The 27,464-nt window shown below is 44.6% G+C and overlaps 3 protein-coding genes across 6 annotated transcripts; 1 reads left to right on the top strand and 2 right to left on the bottom strand.

Moving 5' to 3' along the window:
• The first annotated feature begins 148 nt into the window (after window positions 1-148).
• Window positions 149-10,479, top strand: gipr (gastric inhibitory polypeptide receptor). 3 transcript variants are annotated; one of them, XM_035623007.2, is made up of 17 exons: window positions 149-337; window positions 1,902-2,089; window positions 2,496-2,579; window positions 2,669-2,889; window positions 3,292-3,388; window positions 3,570-3,677; window positions 3,791-3,912; window positions 4,036-4,142; window positions 4,542-4,695; window positions 5,282-5,441; window positions 5,700-5,760; window positions 5,891-5,960; window positions 6,143-6,231; window positions 7,069-7,207; window positions 7,332-7,373; window positions 8,016-8,108; window positions 8,693-10,479. In XM_035623007.2, exons 4-17 carry the CDS (start codon window positions 2,836-2,838, stop codon window positions 8,951-8,953), a joined length of 1,557 nt encoding a protein of 518 aa, XP_035478900.2. In that variant the 5' UTR covers window positions 149-337; window positions 1,902-2,089; window positions 2,496-2,579; window positions 2,669-2,835; the 3' UTR covers window positions 8,954-10,479. The 3 variants fall into 3 exon arrangements, with proteins under 3 accessions (XP_035478900.2, XP_035478901.2, XP_035478899.2); XM_035623008.2 differs by lacking the exon at window positions 2,496-2,579; XM_035623006.2 differs by lacking the exons at window positions 1,902-2,089; window positions 2,496-2,579.
• Window positions 10,480-10,537: 58 nt separating this feature from the next.
• LOC118299372 (THAP domain-containing protein 5-like) lies at window positions 10,538-14,456 on the bottom strand. The gene is made up of 5 exons (XM_047335662.1): window positions 14,210-14,456; window positions 13,000-13,183; window positions 11,639-12,432; window positions 11,231-11,417; window positions 10,538-11,058 (listed from the first exon to the last, which is right to left on the bottom strand). Exons 1-5 carry the CDS (start codon window positions 14,275-14,277, stop codon window positions 10,939-10,941), a joined length of 1,353 nt encoding a protein of 450 aa, XP_047191618.1. The 5' UTR covers window positions 14,278-14,456; the 3' UTR covers window positions 10,538-10,938.
• Window positions 14,457-14,592: 136 nt separating this feature from the next.
• ppp5c (protein phosphatase 5, catalytic subunit) lies at window positions 14,593-22,824 on the bottom strand. 2 transcript variants are annotated; one of them, XM_035623010.2, is made up of 13 exons: window positions 22,702-22,824; window positions 20,895-21,136; window positions 20,044-20,191; window positions 19,773-19,894; window positions 19,620-19,685; window positions 19,290-19,388; window positions 19,053-19,158; window positions 18,681-18,823; window positions 16,672-16,759; window positions 16,530-16,570; window positions 16,242-16,420; window positions 16,062-16,143; window positions 14,593-15,719 (listed from the first exon to the last, which is right to left on the bottom strand). In XM_035623010.2, exons 1-13 carry the CDS (start codon window positions 22,796-22,798, stop codon window positions 15,657-15,659), a joined length of 1,476 nt encoding a protein of 491 aa, XP_035478903.1. In that variant the 5' UTR covers window positions 22,799-22,824; the 3' UTR covers window positions 14,593-15,656. The 2 variants fall into 2 exon arrangements, with proteins under 2 accessions (XP_035478903.1, XP_035478904.1); XM_035623011.2 differs by lacking the exon at window positions 22,702-22,824 and adding an exon at window positions 21,417-21,603.
• Between the last annotated feature and the right edge of the window lie 4,640 nt (window positions 22,825-27,464).

The raw sequence follows: 27,464 nt of genomic DNA, 5'->3' as shown, positions 1-27,464 counted from the left end.
GAGAGAGAGAGAGGGAGGGAGAGAGAGAGAGAGAGGGAGAGAGAGAGAGAGAGAGAGGGAGAGAGAGAGAGAGAGAGAGGGAGGGAGAGAGAGAGAGAGAGAGAGATGAGCAGACAGTGGATGAAGAGCAGTGTCTGTGCGCTCTGTGGGTGCGCGCGCGTTTGAGTGCGTGTGTGTGTGTGTGTGTGTGCGTGTGTGTGTGTGTGTGTGCGCGCACATCAGCTGTTTTACAGTGAACACTGGACGTCTGAGTGATCGCGTGGTGTGTCTGATCATGGGGACGTTAATTATTTGCGAGCCGCGGACCCCGGCAGTGGAAACGTGAAGGTCTCTGAAGGTGAGTGACTGCGTTTGGTTTCCTCTCGTCCTCGTCCTCGTCCCGGATGCCTCGCACCATGGTCGTCTCCGGTACTGTCCGCTCTCTGTCTCTCTCTCTCCGGGGGACGACTGGGACAACACTTACGAGTGTAAACAAGTGAACGAACCTCGAATAGTTTGAGCGGCTGTTTAAAAAAGACCACTGTATATCTTTGGCTGATCTCAGCGGAACTCACGGATGTGTGAACGGTGTAAAGGAAAAAAAAAGGAAAAAAGTTGGTCTGAGAGTGAGACAGCGAACTAGATCACAACGATGTCATTTTAGGACACTGACCACTGACCTCTGACCCCCCGCCCACATGTGGATGAATCAGGAGAGTTTGGATAATACGGGATTACCAATAATCTGTCAGACTCAAATCAAGTACTTATCAACATTTTGATCATCGGTTAATAACTGGATTGTTTTCTATAGGTGGGGTGTTTTCAGGTTTTTTATAAAATAAAAGCTGCTGTTTATCTCAGAAAAAAGGAAACACACACTGCGAGGAATGTTACATAAACTGAGACGTTGTCTGCAGCCTTTATCAGGCAAATCAGGTCTAAGTGTGTGTGTGTGTGTGTGTTAGTGTGTGTGTGTGTGTGTCCTGTCAGTGGAGTGCACCAGCACAGCTCCAGTTGTCAGTGTACAGTAAAAACAGAGTGACAACAGGACAAACAGACTCTTCCATCAGTGGAGTTTTGTGTGCAGGTCTGCAGCGTCCCTGCAGATGTGAATCAGTCAACACCTTGATATAAAAGATGTCAGATTTCACCCACACCTGAGACCCCACAAATATACTATATTCTGCCTGAATACACGTCGATTTAATGTTTAATGTGCACTTCCTGATTAAGTCCAAACATAATAATAATAATAATATATATATATATATATATATATATATAATTCTACCTAAATTAAACCTGTGCGAAACATTTGGAAATCTCTCTCTTCTATTTTTTTAAGAATAAAATTTATAATATGGACCTGTTTTTTTCCCCTTTTGATATCATGTGTCATGAAGGTTGCACGGCAGTAAAATGTATCATCATATGTAGCATAATGGAACTATGTTCACTCTGTGAACATAGTTTGCTATGAAACAAACATGTTTCATAGCAGGAAACATGTTTGTCATATGTGGCTTACAGACAAACGTCCAGCCGAGTGACATCCCATCACTGCAAGTCAAAATATGATCTGACTGACACACTTGAGTCTGTAAGGGAAATGTTTACACAGAGAGACGTACTAATGGATTTGTCTTAATGAGAGTACTATTATTATGTATCTATAAATACTTAATATCAATCAATGACTCCTGGCTTCAGGTTTGCTATGATTAAGATGAATCAATGTTATCCATTATGTGAAGATTAAAATTGGAAGAATATGAATATGATATAGGAGGCATGGTTGCATCCTCAGTGCTTCTTCTTCAAGTAAGACTTTTTCTCTCTTCCTCTAATTTTCCCCTCCTGACTGATATTGTTGTTAAATTCTCTTGTCTTCCATCTTCTCCCTCCGGCCGCCGCTGCAGGCTTTGCCTGTCACATGCCGGCCCGCTAACTCGGTTACAGTAGCTACACACCGGTGTATTGGGAGGAGGATTATAGACAGGATTACTCCGGAGTCTTTCATGTTTCCCACTTTGATGGCTACAAAGTGACGGCGTTTATCTGACTCACAAGCTGCACAGAGTTGACGTTCCGACGTCTTTTCACAACAGTGAGTTAACCAACGCCTACAAACACATTCACAAATCTCAGCAAACATCTGCAGATTGAGATGCAGATGCAGATTCTCACACACACACACACACACACACACACACACACACACACACACACACACACACACACACACACACACACACACACACACACACACACACACACACACACACACACACACACACACACACACACACACACAGATTTTCCTTTACTACTTTTTAATTCATGTTTTGCACACCTATCTCAAAAACTTCCAATTTCTATTTCATTTTTTCTTTCATTTTTTTCAAATGTATCACCAGGACAATGATCACATCCAAGTTACATTACAAGTTTTAAGGAAATAACTCATTCAAGTGATTCTCCGGTGTATGGTTTTTATCATTGACAATGATCAGATGTTAGAGTGTCCGTTCCAGGCCCATGATCCTCAGTGGCAACTGATTACCCCGATAATATCTAAAACGCTTCTATTAAATAAGGTCAGCTGTAGTTCTTTATATTTCACGTCACAATTTCGGAAATGGAACCAACTATTTATGTTTAAAAATGTTTCTTTCTGTATTTCCAGGCAGTGCATCGCAGAAGGGAAGGGGACTGATACATTACGTGGCACTTCTCCCACTTTTTCCCCAACCCTGACGTTTGAGATCACCCCCTGATGACCTCTCAGTGACCCCGTGGTGTCCTCTCAAACCCCGAGATGATCGCTCTGCGGCCACCCAGTCACGCCCCCGAATGATGAAGGCCTCGGACACACTCACCATCCTCTTCCTCTTCCACAGGACAGTGGTATGTGGCGGAGACAAACTGACCGGGTTACCAGTTTATTAGATACATCAAAATATAATCTTGTACAACTGCGCTGGTACAATCTGGGCTAACCGAAGTGACACAATAGGCTATTTGAAAAACCTTTTGATTACAATGCAGTTCATTATCAAACACTATACTCCATATATTTTTCAGTCTCTTGCCCAGAGACTCTTGTTTCACCTGCTTTGCTTTTGACTCCAACGTCTTGTGTCAGTTTGTGGTGTTCATCTGATCACTGCTAACTCAAAAAAAGAACCACTTAATTATAATTTAAGTGCAAATTCATTAAAAGCATGTGATGACTGCTTTCAAAGGCATCAGTGTGTGTGTGTGTGTGTGTGTGTGTGTGTGTGTGTGTGTGTGTGTGTGTGTGTGCAGTGTGTCTCAGGGAGGACCATGAACAACGTGGTGGAAGGATGGAGCCACTACAGGAACGAATGTCTGCTGCAGATGAGTACAGAACCCAGACCCCGAGGTAACACACACACACACACACACACACACACACACACACACACACACACACACACACACACACACACACACACACACACACACACACACACACACACACACACACACACACACACACACACACACACACACACACACACACACACAAAGGTATGTAGTGTTCACTCTTTGTCTCTCGTCAGGAGTCTTTTGCAGTCGTATGTTTGACATGTACGCCTGCTGGCCAGATGGACAACCCAACTCTACTGTCAAGGTGCCCTGCCCTTGGTACCTGCCCTGGCACAAGCAAGGTAATAATAATGCACACAGACGTGTCACTCTCACTGAAGGTGTGTGTGCTATAATAATACGTAATCGAAGGTGTGTGTGTGTGTGTTTCATCCGCTGCTGTGTGTTTGTGTAGTGCATAATGGCTTTGTGTTGCGGGAGTGTGGCCCTGATGGTCAGTGGGCCACCAGAAACTCCAGCCTCACCTGGAGGGACCACTCTCAGTGCGAAGCTGACCACATCCAGGAGAGTTCTCAGGTGGACATGCACACGCACACACACATACTCGCATTCACACAGACACACGCACACACGCACACGCGCACACACACACACACAGAGTATTTAATCCTTCTTGTATTGTTGTTGCACGTTGCACAGGAGCAGCAGATGATGACCTTAGCGTACTTCAGAGTCATATACACAGTGGGTTACTGCGTCAGTCTGGCCGCTCTCTCTCTGGCTCTGATAATTCTGCTGTTTTTCAGGTAGGCCCACTTCCTCAAAACGTCTCTTCTACTTATTGATGGTCCTATTGCATTATTTCATCATATTTTCATCTGCGTATACAGTCTTTAAATATCTCATTAGAATTGCAGAAAAACTACCAGTCTTTGTTTTTGGAAATATTCTTTTCACAGTGGCCTTGGAGGGACTGCTGACGCTGTGCTTATGCAAAGTCAGAAACAAAAGATAAATGCCACAACCGATGCTTTTCTGATTTGTTTGATGTGCAAAACGAAGGGGCGTCGTGCAAAAACAGCACAGCAACAAGAGCTAACCATGGACGATGCTCTCATTGTGCTGAAATCCCCCCCATCCCCACTGCGCGCCGCGCCTTCAGCTCTGTGAAACGTAAAACGTTGCATTGACGTGTCTCACTGCAGGAAGCTACACTGCACTCGAAACTACATCCACACCAACTTGTTTGCATCGTTCATTCTGCGGGCCGTTTCCATCCTGAGCAGAGACGCTCTGCTGAGCCGAGACACGCCCGGGTTCAGGGACAACAGGGACGTCGCCATCGTCCTCAGTGACCAGGTTCGGACACAGAGAGAGAGAGAGAGAGAGAGAGAGAGAAAGAGAGAGAGAAAAATGGCAGTTTTCATCCAGTACCCTATCAGCCTGACCTTGAGTACTGACATTGCATATAAGCAATAGTTTATCGCATTGTGACTATTAAAACTGATTCTGTTCAAACGTCTGAAATCTGTCAGATATCTGAAGTGATGGTTAATGAGAAAACTGTGGACTGCGAGTCAGAGAGTTGAGTCTCGACTTGGCCTAAAAAACAACACGATTCATGTCCTAATCTTTTGACCCATTAAAATCCCAGAATCTTGTGTCATTCAAAAACATCAGCATTCGGTGCCCTGATCCATTTGCATCTACAGTAATAATCCGTGAGGACATCAGACTTGACAGACTGCTCCGGTGGATGTTAATCTAATCTGTCAACCTGTTATCTCTTTCTACCCCCCCCCACACACACACACACACACACACACACACACACACACACACACACACACACACACACACACACACACACACACACACACACACACACACACACACACACACACACACACACACACACACACACACACACACACACACACACTAGGCAGCGTCCGGCTGCCGCGTGGCTCAGGTGCTGATGCAGTACTGTGTGGGAGCCAACTACTATTGGCTGCTGGTGGAAGGCCTGTATCTACACAACCTGCTGGTGCAGATGGTGTTCTCTGAAAACCACTTCTTCTGTGGCTACCTGATCATCGGCTGGGGTACACACACACACACACACACACACACACACACACACACACACACACACACACACACACACACACACACACACACACACACACACACACACACACACACACACACACACACACACACACACACACACACACACACACACACACACACACACACAGTAGAAATAGAAAATGCTTAAACTTTTTTTAACTGGTGAACAGGTTCATCATGTGTGTTGTGTTCTGAGCTGTCTATACTTGCACGTGTCTGTTTTGTGACAGGTAGCCCCGTGTTATTTGTGATTCCTTGGATTATTGTGCGTTACCTGTTTGAAAGCACAAGGCGAGTTTCCATTTTTGCTTCTTCAATACATTTCACGCGGATGGCGTGAGTTCCTAATTTGTTCTGCGCTTGATCTATAAGGCAGTGTAAGCAGGCCAATGCAGCCCGATCACACAAACTGTGTTTTTAGGTGTTGGGAGATCAACGAGAACATGGCGCACTGGTGGATAATCCGCACCCCCATCCTGCTCGCCATTCTGGTAATGTACTTGCACACAGACGAGCACAATCGAGTTGAGGCAGCAGGTTGAATAAGGTTATCATCATGAGTTTCAGACTCTCATGCAGAAAATGATTGATTGACAACCCTTTTGAACATCTATCCTGAACCGTCACATCGTCCACCGGTGACTTACGTCTCTTTCTCTCACGTCACCTCCAGGTCAACTTCTTCATCTTTATCCGCATCCTCCGTATCCTTGTAGCCAAACTGAAAGCCCATCAGATGAGAAAAACTGACTACAAATTCAGGTGAGACACCCGGGGATGGCTATTGGTAAACTTATGCTCGCTTGCCCTGACTTACGGAAAAAGGTATTTGCGTAGGAGTGAGCCAGTAATTATGCTGATGGTTTTCGGGTCAAGTTAACAGCGTGGTGAACACAGTGGCGTGGGAAACTAACACTCTGGTCCATAAAAGGCTCAGGGCAGAATTAACATGGGTGGAGGTGCACAGAGCCCATGACATGACCTTCTAATCTTTGACTACACGACACACAGAGGCAGAGTGTTGGCCTACATGGCTTTAGATGACCCGTGTCGAACTGTGTTTACATGCGGGCGTGCACACAGCGCCTTCGTCGACAGTAGTCATATGCAACACCAGCCTCCATAGTTTTGTTCTGTCTTTATGTTGTGTTTGCCATTTTTTCACTTCGGCCAGAGAGAAACGACATTCCGTTCAGCCGAACACTTTGCACGAGGGTGAATAAGGTTAAGCTTGACCTTCAAGGGAAGCTCACCACGTGTGTTACACAAGCAACACGTCAACAGATCAATGTGTCAAATATATGCGATAAACTAAAAACCTTGCATCCATAAAAAAAACAAGGACACACACACACACACACACACACACACACACACAGGACGATGCAGAGCCTGTGGGCAGCTTGGTTTGTGGAGGGAGTTTGTCCTCCAACGGAAGAAGCAGGTTGTACAATAGACAAAGAGAAGTATCCGCCCTGCTGATGTGTCTTTGAGCAAGCCACTGAATAGATAACCACAATGTTACAGCACCCCTCAAAGGTGGGACAAGCAAAAAGACAGACTCCCCCTCGGTGTGTTTCTTTCTCTCTCTCGGCCCAGACTGGCCAAATCCACCCTGACCCTGATCCCTCTGCTGGGGGTCCATGAAGTGGTCTTTGCAGTGTTGACAGAGGAGCACACAGACGGAGTCTTGCGCAACATCAACCTTTTCTTCCAGCTCCTTTTCAGCTCTTTACAGGTAAAGTCAGGACTCGGCACACTCGCCCACGGCCAAGGTGCCTAAACCTTTACCACATGAGAGCAACAAGACTAAAACCCATTTCACTTTGGTTTAGACACTGAGTCACATCCTCTATTCACAGGGTTTATTTGTCGCCATCCTCTACTGTTTCGTCAACAAGGAGGTGAGTGAGTGAGTGAGTGAGTGAGTGAGTGAGTGAGTGAGTGAGTGTGTGTGTGTGTGTGTGTGTGTGTGTGCGTGCGTGCGTGCGTGCGTGCGTGCGTGCGCACGAGGTGAGATAATACATGCAGGCACTGAGGCTCTTAAAATGTTTTTGAAATAACAAAAGGAGGAGTGTCTTCTTGTGGTTCTTCCAGTGTTATGTGGGCAAGAAAAGCCTTTATCAGTGTGGCTAGTTCACTTTGGTATATATACTTGGAATATTTAATTTCTTGCATCAAAATGTATCACCCTTTGCCTTTTTTTAATATATGTTATTTGTAATTTTGATTGCGACAAAATTGAAAGAGGTGAAAATTTATTTTGGATGATATCACTCTTGGTGATTTACACTGACACGTCACGTTATGGAGAAACAGATGAACACGGTTGAAGAAATGGGTTTTAAGATTTGAAAGAACTGACAACATATTTTGTAGAAAAGCAACAACTGTACAGCAGGAGTTGTCCCTGTCTGCATACCAGTGAAGTCTCGTATTTTTCCCCTGACAGCTTTTTTGGGGGGGTATGGCTTGTTATGTGTAGTCATTATTATAAATCCACTTCTCTCTACTTTCCCTCGCTGTAAATCGTTTTTTCCCTGCAGGTGCAGGCAGAGATATGGAAGAAATGGCACAGGTGGAAGGTGGGGATGACTGACCTGGATGACCTGAGAAACACTGGCAGCAACCTGCCACAGGTGGGCGCCACAGCTGCGGCCTGTCGAATAACTACATGCTATGAATTTATACAGAATGGCTTTTTGTGTGTGTCTATATTTAAAGGCTTTATAGTCGTCAGTAATCAGATTATGTGTATGAATGCCGGTGAAACAGACAGATGAAAGACGAGCACCGACAACATTTTACTGGAGTTGATTGACCCCGGTGCAGGTATTTCTCCTGTTCATGTTTGGCAAATTAATTTATGAATTTTTCTTTCACTATTTCGTTTCATTCCCCCCCCCCAACTATAAATGGTAGGTGTTGCTTCAGTGAGTCAACATATTTTGGGGAGATTGTTTTAAAGTCTTTGTGAGTCACATATTTTGATAATTTGGCAAATTTACAAATCACTGATCCAGCTAAAAATAAAATGTAATTTTACAAATAAATCTAGCCGCAATGTCTAAATGGTATTGATTCAAAAATGTAATGTCAAAAGTCATATAGTTTACTGGGAACTTGCTCACAAAGTGAATATGCATCTTAATAAATCACTGAAACTTTCAGATATAAATGAAGGAAAAAAACAAAATACTATCATGTGTTAACTATTTTGCAGGTTGGTGCTGGCATACCACTGTCCAGCCCGTACCATCCGTCTCCCTGCCTTCCGCCAGCCCGCTGCCAAGAGGACCCCCGCCTCTCCACAAAGTCCCCCCAATCTGCCCCTCCTCCCCCACGGTCCCCCCCTCCTCACCCCTACAGCCCACGTCAGGACCAGCCGGGAGCCACACAGCCGAAGACCAAGTGCTATATCTCTGCTCATGGACAGGACAGAGGAGAAGAGAGTGAGGCCTTGTCCTGTGAAAGCCCCTGCTGATAAGAGCACGTGGGACAATCAGATTCACTCACTGACTCACTGACTGTCGCGATTGTATTTAGTTTAATACGACGTGGAGGCAGAGGCACGATGAGTGCTTTAAGAAATGGATGGATGGTTTACCTGTTCCTCCGGTGTCAGCGGTGGATGACTTCATACACGAAGTGTGTGTGGAAACAGTCCATCAGCAAGTAGCTGACAATGTTTTCTGACGCCTGTGTCAAAGAGGGGGAGGAAATAAAGGACAATTTTAATTATTGCCATGGACAGAGCGACATGGATTTATTTATTTATTTTTTTCATGGAAATGTGTCAAACATGCTTTCAGGGAAAAGCCAAATGTCAATCGACTCAACAATTCCGCCATATGCGCTCTATAAAATATATTAATCTCATTCAGCTCTCTACAGTGCACTTCTAGATAATCTGTTTGTCTCTTCATCTTCATCAGCATTATTAGTTTTTGTATTAACTGAGTGTCGTTACCTTAGGTCCGTCCTCTCTCTGCCTGCACAGCTTTGCAGTAATGGGGTCCTCTGCTAAATGCAGATCAATCTCTTGTGATGTGTGAGATATCTGAATCTATTTCCTGTGATCCAGATGAAGTTAACGGTATGATACAGGGGCCTCTAAAGCCATTCAGTGGAGATCGAGAGTACACACACCCAACAGCAAAAATCAAGACAAGAGGCTGAGTACTACAGTTGCGAGTAATCTAGATAATTTTAAAGGTGACATATTATGGTCATATTCAGTTTCATACTTTTAATTTGGGTGACCACTTGAAAAGGTTTACATGCTCTAATGTTCAGAAAAGGCATCAGTGTTCCTCATTTAACCCTCTGTCTAATTCGCCTGGATTTATTTTAGCTCCGCCTCCTGATAAATCAAAGTCTGCCCTGATTGGCCAGTTGGTCCAGTCTGTTTTGAATGGTCAGACGATTTTAAAATGTGTAGGAAATGTCCCGACCCTTCACCAGAGTTGTGGAGATTCTCAGATTGGAGGCGAGGTTACCCCAAATGAGTCCACCTGTGACATCACGGTGGGAGCCAGGCTGTCGGGTTTAGCCAGCTCACAAAAAAACCCTCATGGTGGCAGGGCATCGCAGATACACACATTTGTGCACAAACACCGAAAAAGGGATTTTTGCATATATCACCTCTAAGTTAAATCAAGATCTACCTCAGATTCTGAAACTGAACATGGAATGGTCTGTCCTGGTTTTCGTCCTCACAGCTCGGCAGAGAACTGTAAACCGAGTACATTTGTTCCTGTGGAACCATGTGGCTGATTCCCTATGGTTTTTCAGTTCATTTCATGTCCTGCAATGAAAAAATGATGTTAAAAACTAAACAGTTGTCAACATTGTTGTCCTTTTTTTTTTTTTTTTACATTTTAATGACTTTAAATTTAAGTTGGTTCAGCCCAGAGCTGAACTCGCTGCTGTGCTCAAATCAGCTCCTCCCTGTCATTGTTGACTTGAATCATTGTGTTGAAACATGCGTTACCTGTCAAAAGAGGTTTGAACATCCACCAGACACACCTGCAACCCAACCATTACAAAACAGGGTGGGACAACTGTGTTGATTCATTTCCTTTATTCCATCCTGCTATTGAAAACGATGATTAATTTAAATAGATTTATAGCAACTACAGAAATGAAGCAAAAACCTAAATGTACAGTATCAGAAACAAATTACTTCAGAAGGTCAAACAAAAGGGAAGGGCTGAAAGGAGGGCGGGGTGGATGTAAAAAACACATTCAACATTGTCCCATATTACTCATCCATAATTGTGCAAAGCTCACAGCAGACCCAACACCACAGTGCCACATTTCATACACAGATCTGGGAACTAATCAGAACATATCATAAGTAGGTAGCATTTTGTTTTCAACAGCATTCACCATGTCACGTCATTTTTGGCACAGTAGGCAGCCAACGGGGCACAGGCTGGGACGTCCACAGTCCTTGGGGGGGGGGCCTCACAGCTTCTCCTCTCCGTGGTGATGTTGAGTATACAAGTACGCAGCGGTGTCGTCTTCATAGATGATGGTCACGGTCTCACCCGCATCGGTCGCCGCCGCGCTGGTCTGTACGTAGGCCTGAGGCGAGAGGGAGACGGTGAGGAGTGAACGCCCCGTTTGACATTTTCACACAGCAAAAGAACGCTGACGAACAGAGGGTTTGATTAACTGCCAGTGACACAAGCAGAATACACCTACAGCTAAAGGAAATCTGAGAAGTGTAAATTCTGGACTTGATTCATGGAAGTACCCTCTCGAGCAGCTGCAGCCGCTCCTCGTTCAGCAGGTTGCTCTGCCTCAGCTGGCTGACCGTGTTCTCCAGGCCCAGGAGTTTCTCCAGGTGTCGGCGGTGTCGCTGCTGCAGCACCTTCACCTTCTTCTGCAGCTCAGACACGATCGCCTCCAGCTGCTCCTTACTCAGACTGCTCTTATGGTAGCTGCTCGCGTTAAACAGAAAATGTAGAGAGAATGTGAAAACGGAAATACAGAGAGATTATAGGAAAGAAAACACGAATACTGAAGTGCTCTTTTACTTAATTGGTCTTATGTTGAGTTTAGTAACTGACTGTGTGCTGCATCTTTACATAAGTTGGCATTTAAGCATGTGGCCAGCACCTTTGGCCTCGCTGAACAAATCTGGAAACACGGTGCTGCTCACCAGTGCTCCTCCAGCTGGTGATCCTGCCGCTCTGTGCCATCCTCCTCAGAATTGCCATCGTCATCCTCCCCCCCATCCGTGTCCAGTCTTTCCACTGTGAGGACCAGGGACGTGGGGGGCGGTGGCATGTGTTTGGACACTATAGGCAGTGTGGACGTGATGGGCTTGGAGCTCAGCGCGGATGACAGCACTGTGTTCGGGCAGAAGACGAACCGGGCAGAGGTTTCACTGGGGAGGACGCTTGGTATCGTCTCAAAGTATGCGATGACTTGGGTTTCGTGGCCTTCTTGGACGTCCAAGGACTCATCTGTGGAACGAGTCGCGTCCACGTCTGTACAGCCGAGTATGGACTCATTCATGACCAGCCTGTGGCCCTGAGTTAAGATGGCCGCAGCGATGCCGTTCACAAGCTCATCCTGCCCTTCACCAGCAGGGCACTCGGACATCACCACCACCTCTGTGTTGTCTCCACTGTCACTTAGATCATCTCCTCTCTGGAATAAGGTTAAAGGGAGATGTGGCCCCGTTGTGAATCCATCCACTGACGCCAGCATGTTCAGGTCTGCGTGGAGAGAGCAGTCAGACTGTCCGACGTCACTCGCCTCCTGCAGGCCGGTTTCCCCCGCCTGCGATGGGTCGACAGTGATCTCGTAGAGGTGCATTGTGTGCAATGTGCTTTCCATCTCGACGTCGTCGACAGCAGCCGTCCTGTCGTCTGACACCGTTGTGTTTTGATTGCTGTGAGCGCGAAGCCGCTTTGGCTTCTTCTCACTTTGATCCGTGGCTTTCCGTTTCTACGAAGAATCAGAAATGTGCATAAAAGCATTAAAATAATATATTTTTTAAATATTTTCTGTGATTTAAGAACATCAGCATTACATCACAAGCATTTGCCTCACAATTAAAGGTTTAGTGTGTAGGATTTTGTGGCGTCTAGCGTTGAAATTGCAAATTGCAACCAACTAAATACCACTCACCTCGCAGAACCTACGCTGGCCCTCGGGTAGTGTGAGACGCAAAAAGTCTTGGTTTGTCCACGCAGGGCTACTGTAGCAACATGGCGGTGTAACATGGCGGACTTAATGGATTAAGAGCCACACCTAATGTCTATTTTAACGGCTCATTCTAAGGTGACGAAAACACAAGTGATTCCTAGTTTCAGGTGATCATCCTCTTCCCTTTCTGCGGATAGATCCCCCTAAATGCTGCACACTGGAACTTTAAGCATGAAGCATTTTAGAAACATGAAATACAGAAAACTTTCTGTGTTGGAACCTCTTCACGACTTTGCTATTCAGCAAAATAATGGCCATAGAATTACTAGCCTTACAATTTCAGTATGACACTGTGGTGCGTTTTACCTCGGACTCCTGGAAGACTGTGGGCACAGCGTCGCTCTCGAGGTAACGGATGCCCCATCGCACCTTGAAGCACGAGGGGGCAAAATGCTCGTGGCAGATGTACTGATGTCGAGAGGGCGTCCAGTTCTTACGCCCCACGTTGCTCAGCCACTGCTGCAGTCGCACCGGGTCCTGTAGAGGGAACCTAAAGTAGAACAATGACCAAAAATGTGAGACAAAGTCGGGCTCCTTCAAGTGAGAAACTCTCAACTGTTTCATGTCAAATAGAATATAATTAAACACAAGCTGGAAATGATGGAAATGTGAGCATCCAAACTGACGCTGGGATCGTGTAACCGACCGACTCTGTGGACTCATCACATTTTGGCTTGTTGTGACATTACAGTACAGAATGTAACGCGATCCGACAGGTGGTTTTTAAGGCAGTGGTGTTGTGCAAACTTGTCAAACTTGGAATTAAAAGATATTAAAATCTGCGATGTATAAAATTGGACAATATTTCTGTTCTTCCGGCTGAGGGCTTTTCCTCATTCACTTAATCTAGTGGGTCGCTGCTGCTGCTGCTGGTAAATCGCCCAACAGGTGCTCGTCACATCACGAATCTGCACATTTGATGTGCTGAGGTTTTATTCATTCACGCAGGATTTTATCATTCTATTCTTTTTAAGGGCTCAGACTCTGTGTTTCCTACTCGATCATGTATTTTCTTCTAGTCCAAACAAAGGCCAATACAACTTGTTGTGATGGCAATAAAGTGTTGAATGGGGTCGTTTGTGTTGCTGTAGGACAGTAGTAGAGGTCTGTCACTGTCGTCTATAGAATCTGGTGGAGGTCACACCGGAGGTCACACCAGCACCACGACATGAAGCCTGACAACGAAACTGAATCGACAAACCGTTTCTCAAAAACATGATCGAAGCCTGTTCCCGGAGGAGGCCGGTTCACCACACCGGGTCCGTCTCAGCCGGTCGAGCGGAGAGTTTCACTCGGGGAGAGTTCTCCCGTCGCCGACACTCAGCCTCGACAGGTCTCCACGAAGAGGTGACCAACACATCCCGCCAAGATCCCACATGTACAACGAACTGACTTCTTTCTTTCGAACGGCGAAAGTGTTTGTGAACACGGACCTCCGCGGACCTCGGCTCCAGTCGCGTGACGCGGCGTTAGCTAGCTCGACACGCCATGAAACAACACACACACAATGTCTTACTTGTAGAAGCTTTTCCTGTCGCTGCCGGACTCGTTGTTACACTTCGGGACCGAGCAATACTTCGGCATCTCGGCTCGTCTCGGCTGAAGCCTCCGCCGTGTCCGTGTCCGTCCGGGATCACAACAAGGTGAAACTCGTGCTGCCGACTGTTGTCAACTCGTGGCGCCTCTGTGACGCGCGGCGATCAGCTGTTCTCACTCGTGACGTCAAAGACACGCGACTCCACGGCAGCGGCGAACACGTGTATAGAAAAACATAAGGCAAGTCTAATAGAATAAACAATAACTAGGTCGTTTCATAGGTGACCCAAACACAAACAATCCGCCCCCAGAGCATTTACTAAATAAACCCAGACATCGACTGACACAAAGAAAGATGGCAGCTTGTTTCTAAAATCACAGGACTGGATTTTTTTTTTTTATTCAATAGTTTTTTTTCCAAACATTACACGGAATCTTTAAAGATACATAATATATACATACACGTCAGTGTATTTCTTTATCTAAAAAGTCGGGGGCCGTTGAACAATGCAGCTGTGCGTTTCAAGACAGGATTGCATTTTGGACGTTTGTGAACTGAAGACATCCACCCAAGTCATCTGTAATCAAGTGCCATCAGTGTTTACCTTGCACCAAAGCAGAGTTTGGAGAATAGAGTGTGTGCGGGAGCTGCCGGGTGAGTGACACGACGACGGTCAAGGGATGAAAACACGGAGAGCAGCAGTATCTTCCTCAACAGGAAGCAGTGCAAAAAGAAATGTTACCAGCTACATGACTGAACCAGCTAAATACACCACTAATGGTAAAAAGAGTGTACCCAGAGACAACAGGTGGGGGTCTTTTCTGGACTGGGGTCATACATGTAATCATGATTTCTAATGACTGACATACTGTGGGATGGTTTGAGAAACACTGATAGACATGCTGCTCTTATCCCAGCTAACAATGCTCTCAGCCGTGTACACAGGCCTACAGAACGACGCTAGGCTTCAGAGTCACAAGGTGCTCCTTGTTTTAACTGAACAATCATTATTAATCACAGATCTTTGGTACATACCGTTTGATCCCATCTGCTGAGTATGTCAAAATATTTAAAAACCAAGCAGCTCCGGGGAAACTCATCTGGTTTCTTTATCCTGTGATGGAACACGAGAAGGCTAACGGACAATGGAAATGTTTTTTTTAGTTTTTTTCCAGTTTTAACAGATATCACATGAAAGGACACGCCCTGTTCTGGACTGGGCTGGGCTGGTACAAGTGATCTCCTAACTGTCTCATCTACACCACATGTTTTCTGTGTACAACTAGCAGGTGTTTTGTCAGGGAGAGGGATCCCCTAGGCTAAGCATGAATGAGAGCATGTCCGAGCACTGGAAGGAGTGAGGTGGCTGGGATGGTTCGGGGTCTGATGGAAGGTCGACAGTGTCACAGACAGATTAGCGAGGGCTCTACATCATCCCCATCTGCATTAGCGAGTTGGCATATGCCATGGGCTTGACATTCGGATGAGGCTGTAAAGGAAAACAGGGGGAAGAAAAATATTAGATCGCACTTTAACAGGCTTTTTAAAAGATTTGCTGGCCGGGCTGCCAAATTAGTTATTTTTAGCCTGTTGCAATGTCAGAAAGTCAGTGCAAAGTATTTTAAATCATTTTTGTCTTTATCCCTGTTTTACTTAACTGGGTATGATAACAAAATTATGAACCATCTTAGTACAAAAAGTAAATTTAAAGTAGAAAGCCAAACTCACAGACGTGTGGTTAACATGTGGTTGTTATTGCAAACAGCATTTCCCAAATCTATGTATAATCTATCTATAATCAATTTTAAAGTTAAGAGTGCAGATTACTGACCACAGCAGTGAACTGGTGGAATTCTGGCTTGAGGTCTGATCCCCTGAGGTGGATATACGCTCCTTTGTTTCCCATCTGATCACTGGAGGAAGGCGGACGACATCACACAACAGTTAAAAGGTGAATATGTTGAGAAACAGCTGACTCAACACTCAAACGTTAGCCGGCACAGTTACATACCAGTAGTTGGGCGCCGAGAACACGGTGATGCACTTCCCTGAGTGAGTGACCTCGTAGCCCTCAGCCTTGACCTCATGACTGCGCACAATGAAGTCGAGCTTGTTCTGATCCAGGAAGCGCTCCGTCACATCTGGCCCGAACTGACAACTCACGCCTCTCTTGCTGACCGACCGGCCATTCTGCACGAGAGAGAGGGGAAGGTGAAAATCACTCCTAACCCAAGACAGAGGTGAAGACAATGTTGCTCTGATATAAACTAGTGGACACTCAGGGCGGGTGGGAACTGACCTGAGGCTGTGGATCTGACCAGAGGAGGTCACACATGGGACCTGTGAAAAAAAGTGGAGGATGGTGTTGAAATGTATCCTCTCTAATAGCATTTTCTTTGAGACAGTTTTATACTGGTGGTGCATTTGGAGTTTGACCCTACCTGAGTCGGGAGGCTGTCTGTTCCTTTCAATCTTCCTGAGGTCCTCCAGTGTGACGCCATCTTCACTGAACAGCCCCCCATGCATAACCTGGGATGGACAATCTTGTTAGGCCTGTGTGCTTTGTGTGCTAACAGTTAAAAACATTAAATCACTTCAAAAAACATTACTAACAACAGCAGTCATCAGCAAGATTCAGTTAAATTATGGCAGTTGGTACATTATACGAAAAGTACAATACACCATCTTCAGAAAAAGGCATGATACATTAATAATCCAGTGTTTCCTATTGCCATAATCTAATATGTAGCATCATAGGCACTTTTTACACTTCTCATAACAGCATAAAACCTCTGTGTGTTTTGAACCATTGCTTCAGCAAAGCAGCTCACATACATGAGCACAAAGCACATGCTGTCACAATTCCATCACAAACCCACACCTGGACCCCCTGCAGTTTGCCTACAGAGCTAACAGGTCTGTAGACGATGCTGTTAACATGGCTCTCCACTTCATCCTCCAGCACCTGGACTCCCCAGGAACCTATGCCCTCAGCTAGCTCTGCGTTCAACACCATCATCCCAGCGCTGAGTGTGCCTGACTCCACCTGCAGGCGGATCACAGACTTCCTGTCAGTCAGGAGTCAGCATGTGAAGCTTGGGAAACATGTCTCTGAGTCCCGGACCACTAACACCGGCTCCCCCCAAGACTGTGTTCTTTCTCCCCTTCTCTTCTCCCTGTAGACCAACGGCTGCACCTCCAGTCACCAGTCCATCAAACTCCTGAAGATTGCTGACGCCACCACCCTTATTTGACTAATCGGGGTGAGTCTGCCTACAGGTGGGAGGTTGACCATCTGGTGACTTGGTTCAACCAGGTCAGTGACAACCTGGAGCTCAAGGCTCTAAAGACAGTGGAGATGGTTGTAGAATCTAGAAAGAACCCGCCCCATCGCCCTGTGTGACTCCCCTGTCAACACTGTGGAGTCCTTAGAGCTGAACATCAGCTGACGATGTACTTACTGCGGCAGCTGAAAAAATTCAACATGCCAAAGACAATGATGTCTCACTTCTACGCGGCCATCATTGAGTCCATCCTCAACAACTCCGTCACCGTCTGGTACACTGCTGTCACTGCCAGGGACAAGGGCACACTGCAGCATTTCATTTGCTCTGCAAAGAAGGTGATCGGCTGCAAACTGCCAACCCTTCTTGACCTGTACTCCTCCAGGACTCTGAGGCGTGCAGGTAAGATTGAAGATGAACATCCCACCCTGGACACAATCTGTTTGTAACACTCCCCTCTGGCAGAAGGATGAGGTCCATCCAGACCAAAACCCCTCTGCAGCCGGCCTTTTCAACAAGGTCAAAGAACCCCACTGAAATTCTCCGGTCAAGCATGACCCTGGACCCACCTGAAGGGGTCTGACGACCACCCACAATAGTCTCACAAAATCCTATGGGAAACACTGAAGAAACCATCACAAGTTGCAGTGTATGGTAGAGGTCTCTTGAAGGAAACAGACACAATAACACTGATTCAAAATTAAAACAACTTGTAAAGGTCAACCATCTATTGATTTAAGTTTCCCGTATGCACTCTACAACAAACCGCTTCCTCCCACAGCGATATGCATCTTCGGTTAAGTGGAGGCTCTAAATTAAACATAGGTGTGAATGTGAGTCCAAATATTCGTTTGTCACTATATAGCTGTTTTCAGACTGAGTCTCGGGAACATTCTGTGGTGTCTGTGTAGAGCAGCAAGAGGCAGGACATGCAACCCCGCTGCAGAAAGCATTGTTTTTGTCTACAGTCATTTTGGTACCAAATCAGAGACCGGACCCAAGGCCTGTTCTTTAAATGTGGCCTAACCGGTTACTCATAATACTCATTAATTACTAAATTAAATAATATTTCTCTTGTGAAACCCAAAACCTCAAAAGGCACTACAAGCAGGGTCCCGGTGAACAACTACAAAATAAGATGCACATCCCTTTGTTACCCTGCTTACCAGTATTTTGCTGTTGATACACTGAGCCAGAGGCAGCCACTGGAAGACCTCGCTGAACAGCTGGAACATCTGGGCTGTGTACTTGGCCTTGACCTCCCCTTCAAATCCATACATCTGGTTCATGTTGTCGGTCTCATGGTTTCCTGCAGGCATACGCTTGGTTATTGTATATTGTATAATCCTGTTTGTACAACCATATAAGATAATAAATGCGTGTCATTTAGAAGCAGAAAACAAATTAAATGTGCTATTCAAAAAATGGCCAACAAATGAATTTTAGTATTGTGCTGTGTGATATTAGGTGTGACAGATCAATAAGACATGGACAGCACAAATGTGCAGACACTACACATGCGTCCGCAGACTTCTCACCCCGGAGCAAGTGGAATTTGTCGGGGAAGAGCAACTTGAAGCCAAAGAGGGTAAGAATGACCTCAACAGAGAAAGAGCCGCGATCCACAAAGTCTCCATTGAACAGCTGAATTCTGTGGTTAAGCAATGTGATGCACAACTTTTGGATAGAGGCTTTTGGCAGACAGAACAAAACTAGCAGATTACATTTAACACAAATTTAAAACCTTGAATTCAAGACACTGAAATGAAGGATACATAGGGGTTGGTCTCTGAGGGTAGGTCGTTCAACTTGAAGATGTTGAGGAGATCGTAGAACTGTCCATGGGTGTCACCACAAATAGTTATTTTTTCTGTCTGTTGCAAAGAGAGATGGAACAGAAACAGAAAGAAAGTCACAAAAGTACAAAAACATTGTGTCTTTTCAGTGTTATTGTAATATTATGTTTGATTTACCATTAGGCTGTGAATCTACCACTTCAAGTATTGACCGTAGAGTTGGTAAACAAAGAATTAACTGTGTGTTGCACTCACTACTTATGAACTGATGTTAATTTAAATCCACTTCACTAGAGATTATATGCTCACCTCTGTTAATGTGATTTCAACCAGACTTGGTAGCTTTGAAAGAAGATCTTTTACTTGCACCAAAATCTGAAAAAGCACCAAAAAACAAGTTTAAATTACAGGTACGTTTCCCTCAGTAAGCGTACAGTATTTCATGGGAACAAACATGTTTACCTGATAAGCACACTTTCTGTGCAGTTTCTTCTGGTCTTTGAACCAATCCATCATCTCCTTCATGAACTTCAATGTGACCTTTCCGTCTTCAAGTTGGGGGCCTCCGTAGTCATCCTCAATCGCTGCAATATAAGATAATGTGATTTCAGATGAAGAATCAAGACACACCAGCCATTTTGTTATCCATAGTTCCTGTTTTACATGCCACGTTATGTTTATGACTACAGATGACATGTTTTTATACATCTGTCCAATCAAAAAGGAAACTTACTCATGTTTTCGATGTCAAGAGAATCAACCACAGATTTTTTTGCCTCATCACTGGATATGGCTCTCTCAAAAGCCTTCTGTTTCACAATCTTGTTACATTCCTGATACTTCATCTTTGCATCCTTGTCATTTGGTCGAACCCTGACTACCTGTAATCACAACCAAAAAAAAGACAGATTAAACACAGAGGTAATAAACAGGCATTAAAGGAGACATTGTGGATATTCAGTAGAGTAATTCAAGAATACAATTTCTTAATAATGCAAACTTTTTTTCTGGATTATAAAAAAAATTGCTGTGTGGTACTGTGATTGTTCAAAACTTTAAACAAATTCACACCCTGTTCTTTTCTGTACAAGTGGACAATCTATATGGCATTTATAGTTTCAGTAGGAATCTATAAATACATATACAATCTAGATTCAACCTCTCACGGCTTCATAAAGATTAACTCTTATTTTCTGTTGTCATGGTGCTTGGTCTATTATTTAGCTGTTGCTGAGCTTTAGAGGCTTCAGAGCCCTGGTATATTTACATTGCTTGTTATGAGAATAGCACTAACAACAATAGACACCAAATTAGCATTGGTATCAGTGCCCATACACTGCATTTAATCAGCATCATGGCTGGATTAAAGGATAATCCCTATTTTGGTCTTTTAACGCATGCAACACGAACAGCCTAACCCTTGGTGACAGATCACCAGATGGAAGTGGAAAGCTCCTTTCTTTTGAGAAAAATAAGATTTCGTAATACTGTGCACAATAAAAGTGTCCTGTATGTTCTCGGTTCAGGCAGCATGGCATCTTAAAGTGTGCCGCTACTAATAGCCACAAATGCTTTATATCTTACCGTCTCATAGTCCTTTAGTGCAGCCTTAAACTTGCCCAGTGCCATGTTGGAGGTGGCTCGGCGGTAATATCCCTTAATGTAGTTTTTGTCGATCTCCAGGGCCTTTGTAGCATCTGCCAGGGCATAGCCATAGCACTCTGTGCGTAGGTATGCCAGGCTTCGGTTGCTGTAGTAGATGGCATTGGTTGGATTGAGTTCCAGGGCCTCTGAGTAGTACTTGATGGCATTTTCGTAGTCCTTCTCTGAAAAACAACAAACAATTAGATCTTCACTTAACGAGTTTGTGGTTCTACAAAGTCCTTATAAATGGTGGGCCAGGACACTCCGTCAGTGTTTCTGTTTAGCAGTGGGTGTATTGGAGGAGTTGTTTTCCAACCATTTAAATGATGTGATTCAAAGCTGACTGCTAGCCTGTAATAGTATTCCTGAGTTATGTTACAGTCTTATGATAGCTAGCTACAGTTGTGTGCATTTTACTTGTTGGGATCGAAGGCATACACACTTCTTTGATCTAGTACATACACTCCTGTGATTTGGTACACACACTCCTGTGATCTTGGATCTCATCGCACATAGGTGGTGGTGAATCCTCTCAGAATTAGACTTTCTTCAGACTTCTCTCATTCTCTCCGTCTTATATATACAGAAACTGTGATGGACTTTATATTTGGCACACCGAACTGCATTTTGATAAAAAGTCCAAACTCAAGAACTGGAGTCTGCATCCCTCCTTTGTCAGCACAACGTTATTGTCCTGATCCGACACCCTAAAGCAATCCAAAAAAGATCACAGGAGTGCGTGTACCAGATCACAGGAGAATGTATGCCTTTGATAAGCCTTAGCCTAACCCTTCCTCTCACAGTCAAAAGACATGCATCTAGGGATAAATGGAGACTATATCGCTCGTAGATGTGAATGTGACCATGAATGGTAGTTTGTCTCTGTATGTCGGCCCTGCGATACCCCCGACGAACTGTCCAGGGTGAACCCCGCCTCTGGTACAATGTCAGCCACTCTGTGATGGAAAACCAGCAATGGCTTAGCAGACAATATCTCATCCACGATACATGCTATTCTAATTCCCACTCAGCATGGGGGACATCTCCCTTGCAAAGTCAGCGGCTAAATATGACATGCGCTATTGTGTACAAAACAATGTAATTTCAGACAAGAGGCCACGACTAAATAAACAACTATGCAGCTAATGTCATGATGAATGAGACGATGAATCACAGTTACACTGGTAAAAGTCCCCGTTTACAGTTACACTACCGGGCAGCAAAGGCAGAGAACATGACTTTTGTCAGTCAAACTAAATTTGAAATTGCAAAGTGACTATTAACATTCAGTTCCCCCCATTAAAAAACAAATGACAGTCTTGTAAGACACATCCAAGTCACGATGCCTTACGGACATTAGCCGCCTGCTGCTCGTGCTGCCAACACGCGTCGCTGGTTAATGAAATTCCTGCAGTTTTGTCCGAACCTCACCTAAAACTACACAATGGAATTAAGAACAGCCGGTTGAATGGTGAACAGTCGAGGGACGAACGAGAGTCCAACAAGTTGTTCGAGTACAGGACACGGGGGACGGCGTGCGCGACGCTTTAGCGCTTAGCCGAACCAGCTAATCCAATGAATGGGGGTTTACAGCTAGCACGCTTTCACAGCGACGTTAGCTTAGCCCAACATTAGCAACCGGCTGCGGTAGCGACGCGGCCGTGTCCCCTTGTGATGAATGGTAGCACCTGCATCTGTTACAAGCCACTGCAAAAAGCCACAGACTTGACACGTTTGCAACAATTACCTTTAAAGAACTTATTCGCCTTCTCCTTGAGCAGCTCTGCATCATTTCCACCCTCCGCCATCTTCTTCTCACTGCCGTATTCTGATCCGTTCTCCATTGAACAGACTGTCGCGAAGGTCGCAAAACCCCCCACAAAAAAAGTAATTTTCACCTATAAAAAAATTGTGATTAGATGTAAATGTTCAAGGTAATTTGAGCTAAAACAACAATTCAAGGACAAATAAACACCAAAACGAAGATAAGAAATAAATACAAACAATTGAGTTGAGTATTTCCTAATTAATAAGTCTAATGAAAAACGCATTTAGTAAGGCTACACCAGGTTAAATTATTGCCCTCTGTTCATAATCAGAATCAGTTTTATTGCCAGGTAGGTAACAGGTTACGTACAAGGAATTTTACTTGATGTTATTAAGGTTCGTAGCAGTACACATATACAAAAAAAAATACACATAAATATGCCCAATTAACATTGAAATAAAAGAGTATATGAGACATTTAATTTCGAAATTAGAGAAACTAAGGGATAAAATATCAATATTTCCATTTGAGTTCTTTTAGTTTTTTAACCAGCAGGGTTCAGTATAGATCTTCCCTGAATACTCATGTGCATCAGAATTGGTTGTTGTCGACAACAATAATACAGGAGGGGGTATTAGAAAAATGTTTGTATTGTGAGTCATGAGTTGTGACTGAATCATTAGTCGAAGATTAGGTAAATAGTCCGCGTCAGACAAACTTCCCTTGTTGATCAGGAACTATGACTTTAATAGCTCAAATCAGCCTGTCCTCAGGTCTCTGTCACTAAACAGCAGGACACTTTCAATTAATTAAAACCTAGGCTCATGTGACAGGAAGGTACAGTTTGGTCTTCTTCCATGTGCCCTTGCAGGCAAGTTTCCTGCATGCCACCTGAACCCTCTGGCAACAAACTTCAGTCACAGCAGTTAAGGGACAAATGTTCCACAACTTTAGTCATTCACACATGGCATCTGACGCACCCCAGCCTCAAAACTGGGTTACAAAAACATCACGCAACCTTAAGCAAAAAACGCATCCGAGCTGAAACACCTCTTTTAGACCAGCGACTGCAGTTAAAAAACTGTAGGTCAGTGAAATCAGGAGAGGGACATCTGTCTTGTGCGCCAGAAAAGCAAAAGTCAACGCTTTGAGGAATCGGTTTGTGGTTTGGTTTGTTTGGGTTTTAGATGGGTAGGGTTAGAAGTTCAAGAGAATAGGAGACGTTCAAGACAAGCATGTGGTATATGGAGGATAGGCCAGTCCAGTCTGCTGCCCTGACTCACAAGCAACACCCCGCAGTGACGAGTAAGAGGCCAAACAGTCGGGTGACTCAATGCGACCCCTGTCGATACATTTACCAACCCCAGAGTGTGAGTCCACTTTCTCTTAGCAATATTACCTATGACTCTTCTCTTTGTCTGAGCCATAAAATGTCTAGTTCTGTGATGGCTTTACTAGTAGCGCTTGAGAAAACAGGAGGAGATTGACTGAGAACAAGCTGACGTTACAGCCTCGGCCCCACATGAGAGTAAACGCAGACAGTGAGTGGGAGAGACAGTGTGGGAGGAAGAGAGGTAGAGAAAATCTGGTTTGCTCAGAGAACGGAGGAGGGAAATTGCTGTCCTCTTGGGTGTACGATGCAAGACCGTGGGCTTTGGAGGGGTCCTGAGAAAGTTAAAACAAACACAAATGGAGCGCAGAGATATACGAGCAACCAGAGAAAGACGCAGATGAAGGTCAGGGAGAATGTGAGTGACATTCCAGGGCCGCGAGCCAATGAATGATGAGGCCTCGGAGCGAGTGGAGTGTATGTTACATAGTCCTAATCCCGACCTTCTTACTATTTATTATCCTGTAGCATGTAAGACCATGACATAGTGTTTTGAACACCACTTTGTAATCTTTTAGTTTCCTCCATCCCTTTAACCGCCATGTCAGACTCCAGAGTCTTGCTTCTCCTCCTCTGCTCCACTTTGTCCAAATAATTCACTAATGAGAGCCTGACTTCAGGCAGTCTGTGGGGGGTCGTGCTTATTTGAACCATATGTTTTTTCTAGCAGGCAGGGCAAAGGACTTCAAGTAAAATTAAAGATAAATTGAGGGGAAAAAAGCTCATCCTCTTGAGCTCCACCCTTCCTGTTTTTTTTCTTATTTCCCTCTATCTTGCTTGCGCTTGGTTTAGATATTTTGTAAGGTAGCTCTTTTTTAAGAGCTGACAGTGTCTGAGTCATCTGCAAATCGCAGGGATTGCTCACATTATACGGCAGCGTTACACAGTCTCTCCTCCAGGTCTCCGGTTGTTGACCAATAGAGCCGTCCGTAAATCATCATCATCCTGAAATGACACATCCCATGTTCACTGAAGTTATTTGCGCCACAGGGGAGTGAGGAGTTGGAAATTTCATGCAAGTGGAAAAATAAACGTGATGCATACCTGCCTCAAAGGTCTGCTGCTGGCTTTACCTTTCCACAGTAAAACCTCCTCTGTTTCAATCCTGTGTATCTTGGCCTCGTAAACAGGATGGTTATGGGTGGGGGCTGGAGCATCGTATAGAAAGCAATTGTGTTTAGATTTTGTCGAAAGTCCATTTACATATCTGTAGGGTTGTTGCAAAGAAAACAGCTGCAGCCAGAGTCTTGGCGAGAAGATATGATTTCATACAAATCGAAATGTAAGACTACTATAAAGTTATTTAATAAAACTTTAGGTGAAAAGGCAAAGACCAGTGCTCTTTGCTGAAATTAAAGCTATCTAGGTATAAAAAAATATCAATCCTAAATAACAGATTATTTTCTATGCCAGATTATAATGATAAAATCTTAATTTTTCTGGTATTAATCCATACATTTATAAAACAGTGACTGTTGCAGAAGTGCTGCTGACATGTTGATATTTTGGTTTCTGCTGGAAAAAAGCTCCACAAACTTTCCTTTTTTGTTCCATTCTTTAAGAAATTTGGCAATTATAAATAACACAAAGGGACCTTTTTAATTGACAGTCTAAATTTTTTTTTATTTCAGCTCTTTAACTTTGATAACAAGCAGTGTTTGGTTTTTCTATAATACTTGCTGCAGAACGGACTGTGAGCGTGCGCTGGCATGTGCATGTGGCTTATTTTTAGAACATTTTCCAGTCAAATAGGCAGTTTTGACTCATGGACTAATACAATAAGGATGGTTGCAGTGGCCAATGAAACCACAGCTCCATACCTGAGTGTAAGAAGCCCACACACAGCCAGAATTGAATCAATTTCCCGATGGTGGAAATGCTGGGCAGATAAGGGGAGGTTTTTTAATTGCACATACCCCCTCCTGATCAACTGGCACCAAAGTCTTGTTAAGGGAAATTTAGAAGATGGCTGGCTAAACAGGTAATTATAATAAATAAAAACTAATGCATGGGAAGTGAAAGTGAAAATCCTTAAAAGATAGATTGGGATGAAAAACGATCTTGCAGTATAGGCTATGGCACAATCTGTGGATATTAACATCATTAACCACTTCGTTCTAATTCTTTTCCTTTGGTTTTCACTGTGTCTGTGACCTCCGTCAGGATTTTTCCTTCCACCGTCCTCGCATGTTCAGCCCGACTCTTCTCCATTCACAGCCCACTCGCATTCACATCTACTTTTGCCATCGTTCCCTCCTTTATATCCATTCTAGTCTTTTTTTCCTGATTTTGAGCAGCACAGGCGTTTGATGTGTGCTGGGCACGAGAACAAGGGATCGGATACACACCCCAAACAGGAAATAAGAAATTCAAGCAAATAGGCCCGTGCCTGTGTGCCTCGGAGAGAAAGACACAAACTTGCGGGGAGGAATGCAGACGGACGGAGCTGAGTAGACGGTGGAGGATGTGGAATAGACACTGAATCAAGAGGCTGAAAGTATCCGAGGTGAAAAGGTTGTAACATTCTGTGTGTGAGGATGAGGAAAGAGAGAAGAGGAACACCCAGGGTATTATATTTTTAGACAGTGACCACCCCAAACGCTGTTCTACATCGCCCTATGACATCAGCCATCCCACTGAACCACCAAGAATAACAAATTCTTCATTTTAATCATACTTATGTACGTCATCTTGTACTGTCACGACCTAACGAGTTTTTTAAGCAACGGGGAGATGTTGGTGGAGGTCAACGGCAGCTCCCCCGTTGGCTCATGTCACCTGGAGGTAACACTGCGTGCGCCGCATGGCACGGTTGCACTAATGTGCAGGAGCAAACCTCCAGCACTTGAGCTCATAAGTGCTGGGGTTATCTATCAAGCCACAGTGGCGCACAGGCGGAGCAGTTGTGTGACCCGCTGCAGCCCTTTCATCTGGCAGTGTGGGTGTTGTTTTCACGCCAGCGACGACAAGTTTGTGGCAGCTGGTTTATTTTACATCACAGGCAACCCTCCTACTGTTCATGAGCAATGAATGATGGAGCACAGCACACACGGTCAGGCTTTCCCACACCGAGGAGCTCGCATCATGAGTGACTCAGGACGTCTGGGTGCACGCACTCTGGCCATTAGATGACTACAGGACTTGAAAAGGACGGCTGACTTAAATTGGACTGTGAATGATGAAGGAGACTATTGAAAATACTACGCTAACAGGGCCGAATTGTCCCGAGCTGAGATCTGATGCGGCGAGACAACAATAACAAACAAGCAAACCAGCAGACAGACAACCGTGTCAAGACAAACTGCAAATATCTCTCAGCATAACAACATTACTTTCCCGACCGCGGCACACA

Source organism: Scophthalmus maximus, chromosome 11 (genome assembly GCF_022379125.1).
Source record: "Scophthalmus maximus strain ysfricsl-2021 chromosome 11, ASM2237912v1, whole genome shotgun sequence".
NCBI classification, from domain to species: Eukaryota; Metazoa; Chordata; class Actinopteri; order Pleuronectiformes; family Scophthalmidae; genus Scophthalmus; species Scophthalmus maximus.
The sequence above is the reverse complement of the archived record's forward strand: the minus strand, read 5'-3'. Positions and strand labels throughout refer to the sequence as shown.